The sequence below is a fragment of the Crinia signifera genome, chromosome 11, assembly GCF_055691185.1.
Source record: "Crinia signifera chromosome 11, ASM5569118v1, whole genome shotgun sequence".
NCBI classification, from domain to species: domain Eukaryota; kingdom Metazoa; phylum Chordata; class Amphibia; order Anura; family Myobatrachidae; genus Crinia; species Crinia signifera.
In genome coordinates this window covers 76295002-76305950 of record NC_139227.1, presented here as the reverse complement: position 1 = coordinate 76305950, position 10949 = coordinate 76295002, and the positions used below count along the sequence as shown (strand labels likewise).

Here is a 10949-nt window from a genome sequence, read left to right as displayed (position 1 = left end):
GGTCCGGGCATGTAGCAAAAAACGAACAGGCCAGACCACACGGCTGTAATCTCCCCTTCCCCATGTCCCTGATAATAGCTATCACAGGGACCCCCCTGATAAGACACCCCCCGGACGGTACACCCCCCGGACCGGACACTACAAGCTCCGGACTGCAGATTTTGATGTCCGGTCCGGGGTTTAGTCCGGGTCCGGGGTTTAGTCCGGGTCCGGTTTTTACATAGTCCCAAACATTGGTTAACATCGGTTTTAGAGTACCAATGTTTAGGTCTAAATGATGTTTTGTAACCAATGTTGAAAAACATAATTTAACTTATGTTTTCTTTTGATCCATCCCTAGCTCCTATACTAGGGTGACCAACTTTCCATAGGGCCAACCCGGGACAGGGGGTCGCAGGCTTGACAACCCCCCCCCCTTCCCCACAGAGTGACTCACCCGGCCGCATATACAGGCAGGGGGCACACTCAGCAGCACACCGTCGCAGACGCAGAGTCGACTCGCAGGCTCCAGCCTCCAGCAGCCGTCGGGTCACCGCATTCACCATTCCTCCTTCAGTCATGCCAGGGGCTCACCAGCACAGACAGCAGCAGGTCATTAACGCGGCGCCGGCGCCGCGCTCCCAGTAATGCTGCCTGACCGCACCCGCCCTGGCTGGCTGCACAGCATTACTGGGAGAATGGGAGGGGACGCGGTCACACGGTGGCTGAACTAACCAATGATGGGAAAGCGGCGGCGCACACCGCGTAACAGCTTCCCCTCCCACACTCCAAGTCTAATGCTGTGCGGCCGGATAGAGCAGTGAGCTGCCCAGCACGTCACCAGGCAACAACACCAACAATTTAGTTAAAACGGGACTTTCTGCGTCCCGGGATGGGTTTGGCCGGGACGCAGGATTTAGGAGGTCTAAATCAGGACAGTCCCGGGCAAACCGGGACGGTTGGTCACTCTATCCTATACTGTATAAAATGGGTGCAAAATATTTGCCATGAAACAGTACACGATGAGAAATACTGATGAATGGTACAAATAAAATGTTTATGATAAAAAAAGCCATGAATTAAATAATAATAATAATAATAATAATATTGAAATATAATGGGCTTTTCTTGTAATGTAAGCATAAACTATTAACTTGCCTGAATCAAAAATGGCCGCCGTAGACACAGGGGCTAGTCACGTTGCCATTAGCTGCCCTGGCTGCTGGCTCATGCTGATTGGCCGCTAACTGAAGAATGGAAAGGACTGTGACCGGCGCTGCTTAGTGACGTCAAGCAGGGAAGATGGCGTCGAGGCTCCCGTTGAACGTTTCTGGAGGTCCGATGCTAAAACCATTAATGAGTAATGACATTTAAAATAGTAACTGTAAATATTGCATGTGTATAGGGAGGGGGATATGCGCCCGGCACACTGTGTTATATAAGGGATTATTGTGAGAAATCGGAAAGGCCTATACTGTATAGTATAACGGGATACAGGGATCATCTGTAGACTCAGAATTGCTAATGGTAATGTGACGGGATATGTCCTGCATAACGTTAACTTAACGTTCAAATTAAGTTATGTCATGTGATGGGGTACACTGTAAGCCCGGGGTAGCTAATGTTACGGTATATAATGCGGGCCCCGGGTAGGTACTGTAATGGGACTGGATACTCTGCTGGTAGATAATTTGATGTGATACTTTGCAGTCCCTGGGCAGATCATTTATATGACGGGATACTCTGTATGCCTGGCTAGGAAATGTGATGGAATACTGTGCATGCCCTGGCTACTTAGGGGTTTATTTACTAAGATGGGATTTCTGTTAAAGATAGGATGTTGCCCATAGCAACCAATCAGAATCTACTTTTTATTTATTTTGCACTGGCTTCTAGAAGATCATAGAATCTGATTGTTTGCAAATAGCAACATCCCATCTCCCATCTTAGTAAATTAACCCCTTAATGTGACAGGATACATTGCAGGCTCTGGGAAGGTAAGGTGATGGGGATACCCTGCAAGACCTGGGTAGTAATGTGACCGGATACTCTGCAAGTCCTGGGTATTAATCTAATGTGACGGGATACTCTGCAGGCCCTGTGCAGGTAATTTGATGGGATCCTCTGCAGACCCTGTGTATGCAATATGATGGGATATTCTGCAAGCCCTGGCTAGGTAATGTGATAGGATACTCTGCGCATCCTAGCTAGGTAATGGGAAACTAGGCAAGCCCTGGCTAGGTCATGTGACTGGATAATCTTGGTGGGTAATGTGATGGGATACTCTACTGGCCTTGGGTAGGTTATGTAAAGTAATAGGGTACTATTTTACTCATAGAGGGTATATTTACTAAAGTTTATGAAACAGACAAATTATTGTGTTGCCCGTAGCAACTAGTCAGATTTTGTCTGTTATTTTTTTACAATGCAATAGAGAAGTATTTCCATGCTATGGGCAATATTACTATTTATTGTCTTTAGATGTGTTCGTAAATATATCCCAGATTAGTATATTTGATAATTTGCTTTATTGCAATGCCCAATAAGGATATTGTAACAATGTTTTTTTTTATAAAATATGTGCAGGCCTGCCCACTGTTGCTGGTCCTCCTTTCATCATGTCTTCTGAAGTTTACACCACCGAGGACTGCTCAGGCAGCGATGACGAGGAGGATGCACCCGCGGAGGAGGTGCTTAATATGCCAGCCTACTGGATAGAAGCCATACAGAAGGACAATAGTTTCTCAGAGTGGACTAAGCTGGTGACTTTTGCAGTAGGAAAGGTAACCAATCTCTGTTGGGTTCTCCACCTTGACCGATGTAACTTCTGGCACCCATAATATATTTGGTTATTTTATTTGTCACATTCATGTGTCACTGTATACACAGAAGCAGCAGCAGCCTCAGAGAGTAATTTTATGAGGTGATGGTGGTCCATGTGCAATATCAGTGCGAGTTCCCCCTCCTCACAATACCTTATAGAGTGAATTATTCAGCACTGTGAGTTTACTGTGCTTGCGCATATTTATGGGAAAATAAAATTTGTACTGCGCACATCTCCAGTAAAATGGTAATGGTTCTATATTCTTGGTGATTTCATCCACCCCCCCCCCTCAAGTCTACACACCCATTATACATATATTCTACTAGGGAAAAAAAGAAAAAAACCTATTGATCCACTCTGGGAACTTACTAAATGCTTGGCTCTACTAAAATGTTTCTGGTTTCTATTCAGATTCCAGTAATGTGAATCATATTATTTTAGATTTTTTTTTATTACGTAAAGTTGGCCATACATCTACAGATCAGTTGTCAGATCTGGCTGGTTGGAATAAAATCCTGGTAATGGATGAGAGCAAATGACAGTTGACCATTTGCTTTGAATTGCTGGAAAACTGCCAAATACTGTCATTCAGACATTACCAGGTTTTTGTTCCAACCAGCCCAATCTGACAGTCGATCTGTAGATGTATGGCCACCTTTACACGCATAAAATTAAAATATACATTCAAGAAGCGTAGTAATAGTGAAGAACATATTCAGATTAAAAACAATTGGCCGCTGGGTTGGTTATTATTTATTAATGTTATTATATAGTTTTCTTTTTTTTAGTATTTTCCTATGGGGTAATTGCATATTCTCGTATGAGCAATTTTCAAGCGATTTGTCCTTCAGACATTTGCTGTGCTTGCAAAGCCCCATTCTCAAAAGTTCTCTATAGAATTGTGTCAGGTTTATTTGTTTTGTTTTTTTAAATAAAGTAACATTGTGATATCCTATCCCATGAGTTTATTATTCTTTGCTGGTACCATTTCAGTAAAAGCAAAAGATCAATATCCCGCAATAAATGTTTCACTTCATGAGTGAACGAATGATTTGTATTCCTGTATGGTTATTGATTGTTAACCAGGGGTCTTCCAACGGGGCTTGTCCATGACTGATTCTATGAGATCATGTGTTCATATTTTTCTATATATGTATATGCTTAGCTGTCTATCAGTACTGTTATATGGCTATATTGTGAAGCTGGGCACACACCTACAGATTTGTCTGTCCAATCTGTCTGGTGGGAACAAATATCTGGTAATAGGGAATTTATAATGTGTTACTGTGCTGTGTTTGAGCAGCTCTGTGTGATCAAATGGGCTTTTATGATAAAATGGGAGCGTTGGTGGAACTAATAAGTAAAAATAAATTGTGATGAATTTGTAGATGCTGGTGCACACCCCCAGAGGGGCTTGAACCCTATATGTGTCCCAATAACTAGCGAGCTGAGCTTGGTAATCCGATAACGATGAGGATCTGAACATGGTGTCTGACTCAGCTGGGTACACATCTAGAGATTTTTCTGTCCAATCTGGTGGGAACAAAAATCTGGTACTGTATGGGAGCATATGAGAATCGAACATTTGCTCCCAAACACTGGAAAACAGACAATGGTCATTCAGGAAAATTTGCTAAATCCATTTGTTTTAACAAATGTATCTGAAAAATAGTTTCCACACACACTGTGTTTTCCAGGGCCGGGCAGCGCGGCTGAGCACTCCATCAGCCGCTGCACGGCCCTGACCCCGGCTGTGTGTGGCGTGACGTTAGCAAGATCACGCCACACACAGCCATGGGAAGCATGCGGGGTGAAGCTGAGCGCAGCGCTGATCTCAGAGCTCAGCGGCGCAAGCAATGGCACTACCGAGAATTTTCTGGGTTTGCCAGTCTGCCACTGGAGCATAACCCGGAAAATTCTCTGGAGTGCCACTGAAGGGGTTAAAGATGGAATGTTGCCCATAGCAAACAATCAGATTCTACTTTATTTAGGACCTTCTAGAACAGGGCTGGGCAACAACGGCCCTCCAGATGTTAGTGAACTACACATCCCAGGATGCTCTGCATTAGTTTTGCTATGTGGCCATGCTGAAACTGATGCAAGGCATGCCGGGATGTGTAGTTCATCAACATCTGGAGGGCCGGTGTTGACCAGCCCTGTTCTAGAAGGTGATAGTTAAATATGATTGGTTGCCATGGGCAACATACCATCTTCAATAGAACTCACATTATAATAAATAACCCCAGGGTGCACCGATTGGTCTCATCTCTTTTTTTTTTTTTTTTTTAGAAGAATCTAATATACTATCAGCACAGCAGTGGTTCTCCCAAATAAGGGAGGATGGTGAAATAGGGGAACCTAACAGACCTCTTCTGTGAAATGAGAGTAGCTCCGTGCAGAAAAATAATATACAGGTTGAGTATCCCTTATCCAAAATGCTCGGGACCAGGAGAATTTTGGATAATGGATTATTCCGTGTTTCGGAATATTTTAATATTTCAATGATGTATTTTGAAGTATCTTGCATTTATGCTGTATAACCACATAATATACACACAAATATATTTTATTACCACATAAAATACACACAAATATATTTTATTTGTTCAAAAAACAAGGTTTCAAAACGTGAAACAAAATGTGTACTATCTCAGCACTGAATTTGAATGCCAAGCAATCATTGTCTTGCACATATATAGTGCCAGTTACATATCATGTCCCCAGTGATGCTGTTACAAATGTCCCCAGTGAGTTTTTAGCAAAAAAAAAAAATATTCACTTTCTGGAATGTCTGGTTTTCGGAATAATTTGGATAACGGATATTCGGATACGGGATACTCGACCTGTATTTCCCATGATGGCTATGCCAGTCTATGTACGTCAGCACAGTAGCAGTTGGGGCACACGATAGCCTTCTGGTGCCGAAATCAGTTTATCTGTCCATTTTGTTGCTCTTCATCCCAGTTTGTTCTTGGGAACACAGTCTTATAATCCATTTTTTTTAGAACCTCACACTTTTTCTCTGCAGACATGTTCCTGAATGTGTATACCTGTCTGATTGTAGGCACTCTAGGTGGGAATCCATTCTCAGTGTTTTGCGCCTCCATAATGTTTGGCTTCGAACATGGCATTACGATTCAGTAACCCCAACACCACTAATATTAATTTAATCCTCTATTTGGACAAGGCAATATTAGTTGTCCACCTTAATACTATCAGCTGGTATTGAATTTCCTCTTTTGTTTAGTTGGATGTGCAAGGAATTCCTTCAGATGTTTCCATCTATATCTCTCTCTCCTTGGTTCCACAGAGAATCCCGGCAGCTTGTAGGAAAGTGTACGATGCTTTTCTCACGCAATTCCCACTGTCTCACATCTACTGGAAGAAGTACGCAGTGTTAATGCAAGGGATTGTGAGTAAAGATGAAGCTGAAAAGGTGCGTGTGACCATTACCCAGGCTGCCACAGCCTGATAATTGTTACTTTCCTCATTTACATTGGCAACTGCCAAATCTGTCTATGGATGTTACTAGCATATGACTACTAATATGTCCCTCTTGTACAATATAGACCCTACATTTGATTTTGGGTTTGTGGAATTTCATACAGTTATTGGGGCACAAAATGAATTCCTCACTGTTCCAACTGGCAGGTGAGAATACATACCACAGACAGAGCTTTTGTAAGGGGGATGGAAATCTGCTTCCGTAAAACTAAAGTCCTTCATTTGATTTAACTTCAGTCAACACCAGCAGCGGCTCTTACCTCTGTGGAGGAGGGGGCTGCCGCAATGCGGGTCCCCCCCTCTGCTGCCACCAATCACGGTCCCAGGATCTCTGTCTCCGCCGCGGGGTCAACACATGCGCAGTAGCTTCTTTTGGTATTGCACATGCGCCGGGCATCAGCCTCTATGGGCTGATTTTGCAGCAGCCGTCAGAGGCCTATTTCGGGTCCCGTTTCCGGCACATGCACAGTATCGTCCTCGTACTGCACATTAGCGGAACCCAGTTTTTAAGGGCTGCTCATCAGCAGCCCATGTAGAGGCATCCCGGAGGGAAGTCTCTGCCAGTCACAGTGAACCCAGTGCAGTCTCACAGACTGCACTGGGTTCACTTAGGCAGAGAACAGTGGCACATTTTACCTGGGGGGCTGCAGCCCATAGGTAAAAACCGACACTGGTAAACACCATGATGTGAGGGAAGGCTTATGGTTGGATACAATGAGGGAGGTTCCACAAAAGATAATCATTCACTATAAAGCTGCTTTAGCTCTTCCAGCCCTTGTAATCCAGTGGAGGAATTTTTACTTGTCATAAACGTATCAATTATTGAATTTTTCTCTACCTTATAAGGCCCAAGACTGGTAGATATAAATCAATGGTGGCACTCATGGGTCTTTGTACAAAAAACGACTATCAAGCCAAATGATTGTTCAAGGTTTTTGAAAAAGGATTTGGTGGGAAAGCGCCATCTCTGTGGCACATAACTGCCAATTTGTCCAGTCTGAGAAAAACAATGTTAAGGTAAAATAATGATCTAACAAACCTACAATAATCTTCCTACGCCAAGGACTGAGAAATATATGACCGTTTCCACACACTGCTCAGTGGTTGTCCATCCGACTGTTCTACAACAGGTGGTTCACCTTCGCACATGCGCACACCTCGCCTGCCATCCTCCATCGGATTTCCGTAGCCAATGTATGTCAGTAGCAAAACCTTGATGGTTGGCCATCCCTACACTGTGCTACATAGTCCTGTCGGTGTCGCAAACTCTGAAGTGCAACAAGGAAGTAACGCTGAATAATAATAAAATAAATAAAAAAAGGACACTAATACAAGATAGTGTCCCACTGAGGGAAGACCACTGTGTGTCTAATGCTAATATCAAGATGTGTGTAGAATAGGGTTAGCAACCTGTGGCCCTAAAGCTTCTGTAGAACTATCTGTGCCAGCATGCCCTGCCACAGGTTTAGTCTGCCCTAACATCACATCTTTGGCTTGGCATGCTGGCATGTGTTATTCCACAGGGGCGTGACTGCCACAGGTTGCCTACAGAGGGGGAAGAGCCCTGTGCAAGTAAGATATTACCTATGCAGTCAAAATGTCACATAATAGGACTTGGTACTGACTACCTGCACTCTTGTTACATTCCACACAATAAACTGATTGCAGCGATTGGTGTGCTAAACCAGGCATTACGCTCAATCATAATAGTACCAGTACCCTCATAGTTGTGATACATGAAAAAATTACCACTAGGCGCTCGGGATATAGATAATGAATCAATAAAATATACAAATATATAAAAAACTTTATTACATAAAGAATGACAAAAATAAACCTTAAAGAAAGATATATAAAAATAAATATAAGGATAAAATTAATAATGAATTTACTCAGGTAGACAAACTATTATGCACTGTAAAAAAGGACATCAAAGGTATACACATAAAATTATTTAGTGTCAAGTTTCCATCTGATGTTGGTAATATATTTAGGCAATTGGTCAATTTGAGACCCTTAATATAGTATAAACCCAGTGGTCCACTTTATAATGTTGCTGTCCACTCTGTGGATTGATCCACACCTGTGGTTTTAAGTCCCAAAAGTCTCTTGTAAATGGGCATGTGGCACAAAAGCAAAAGTCAGTTAATAATTGATGACTCGCTTACGTGTGCAGATTCCTGCCTCCCTTATTTTTGCGGGTGGCTTGATGTCCAAGGCTTGTTGGATTGCAGCTTAAGTGGAGAAGCCGGCTGGCACACTGAGGTTTAGGTGAGCGATGTCCACTTGTCTTCCTTGACTTTCGCAGCTTCTTCCCGATGAGCCGCCGGATAGGTAACCGGGTGAGGCTGCTTGGTGTTATGGAGAGAACGATCTGCAGTGCACCGGGCAGGAGGCTCCTTGATAGCATGTGGAAGCCGAATTAGCAGCGCCTGCCGTTGTATGCGTGCACCGCTGCAAGTGTCTCTGTGCTGGGAGTTTAGTTTTGTGCAATCTGCACGGTAAGTAGTTTCCCCCTCGATAGCCACTTGTTAGGGCAGGAGCTTGTGGATCCTTAAAAGACACGTTTCGCCGCACACCAGGCGGCTTTATCAATTGGAAACTATAATAGTTGTGATACTTGCATATTATTCCAGCTATGATTATAGCGCATACATACTCTGTAGCGTTTTGCCGGGAATTTACAGCCAATTAACCTACCAGTATATTTTTGGATTGTGGGAGGAGACAGAGGTAGAATAATTGGCTCCCAACAAAGCATACAGTCCTGCCTATACTGTATGATGACTACAGGTTAAACTATGTGCACTTATTTATGCCTTAAATTCAGTGGTGGGATTGGTAAAAAAAAGACACATACACCACAAGAATGTTTTTTTTTGGTACTTGTGTATTATCTGGGCGCCCGATTTTTTTCATCTTACGGCATTGTATACCCAAAAATCGGTCGCATCGCATGCGATCATATCGCATGCGATGCGACGCGATTGGACCCGATTTTTAATTGTTCAGGCACCCAGATGTCTGATTCATATGTAAAATGCCCCCCCCAGACCCGATTTTTTGATTGTACGATTGTACACCCACCCTGATGGGTAATAACTGTCAAATGCCCCCCCCCCCCCCCATTGTTAACGCCACCCCACGATCAACGACAACCCGAAGCGTGGCGAGCGCTTTTCATACCCCCACTATCCACGTCGGCGTAGAGTTGATTTTATATAGTGTGGCGAGCCCGAAGCATGGCGAGCGCACACGCATTACATCACATGTATTCCGCGTCCCCTCATGGGGATTGGTGGCTCGCTGCGCTCGCCACACTATATAAAATCAACTCCACGCCGACGTGGATAGTGGGGGTATGTAAAGGTCGGAGGATGATTACCGCTGCGCTCGCCCTGCTTCCGGTTGATGTTGATCGTGGGGTGGCGTTAACAATGGGGGGGCATTTTACCTAATAATTAACCATCATGGTGGGTATACAATTAAAAATCAGGTCTGGGGGGCCATTTAACATTGGGTACAATGTACACATCGGGTCCATCGCATTACAATGGCATGCGATGCGATTGATTTTTAAATTGTACAGGAACGTCTAAAAAGCCCGAAAATCGGGTCCCATCGCATGCACTAAGTAGTGGCATGCAATGAAAAAATCGGGCACCCAGATAATACACAAGTACCTTTTTTTTATTATTATTATTATTAGAGGTGCACGGGGGATTCTCCAGCGGGGATCCCCCAGCATCAGCGCTGGTTCCCGGCCACCTTGTGGCACCTGGGAATCATCCTAAAATATTATGCATTAAATATTAGTTTTTAAGCCCGCCCTCTGGCCAATAGAAGCCTGGGTATGTAATGCTTTAAGCTGATTCCAGATGTGCTGCAGTCCACACTGGCGGTCCCCAGGGGATTGAAAAGCAACATAACCCCAAAATCTTCTGGTGTGAGAAGCACCAGAAGTGCAGCCACGTTCTGGAAGATTTACAGACTTGACACTTAAGTGGTTACATTTCGGCATTTGATTTCGATAAATTACAGCTCAAGTTGGATTAGGCCCAGAGTGGTGTAACCTGCAATTTCAGTTTATGCTGCAGGGTACGAAGGCTAGGTGGCGGCACTAGCAGGGATGGTTACGGTCAGGCTGCGAGGAAGGGAGGGTTAAAATTGGGCTCTTTTGGTTCAGGGTTAAATTTATTTGTGGAACCCCCAACTAACCTTTAGGGCTAGTTGAAATTACCATGACTAATTGAATTACCCTATAGTCCATTTACCTGCAGACATTATGATGTCTGTAATATGACTATAGTTTGACTGTACCACGTCCCTTTCCTTACTGTGTATGTGAAAGAAAAATATACTTTGAATTATGTACTCGGTACTTGTTTCCTAGCACAGCGCCCACGATTTTTATCTTATGCCATCCGACCCATTTTTAATTGTACAGCCACCCTGATGGGTGATTACTATGTTAAATGCCCCCCCCCCCCCCCATTGTTAACGCCACCCTCACTATCAACGCCAACCCGAAGCGTGGCGAGCGGCGGTACGCGTCCTCCGACCTTTTCATACCCCCACTAACCACGTCGGTGTGGAGTTGATTTTATATAGTGTGGCGAGCGCAGCGAGCCACCGCACCAGA

General features: G+C 44.0%; 1 protein-coding gene across 2 annotated transcripts in view; it reads left to right on the top strand.

Annotated features, from left to right (window-relative positions):
• Positions 1–1189: 1189 nt before the first annotated feature.
• The window catches only part of LOC146045923 (pre-mRNA-processing factor 39-like), a 53310-nt gene continuing 43550 nt past the window's right edge, over positions 1190–10949 (top strand). Inside the window, exons 1-3 of one of the 2 annotated variants that reach the window (XM_083165049.1) lie at positions 1190–1315; positions 2566–2762; positions 6114–6239. In XM_083165049.1, coding sequence (XP_083021175.1) covers positions 1282–1315; positions 2566–2762; positions 6114–6239 — 357 coding nt within the window. In that variant the 5' untranslated portion in view covers positions 1190–1281. Of the gene's footprint in view, positions 1340–2565; positions 2763–6113; positions 6240–10949 lie in introns of both variants that reach the window. The other variant, XM_083165048.1, reaches the window with a different exon arrangement.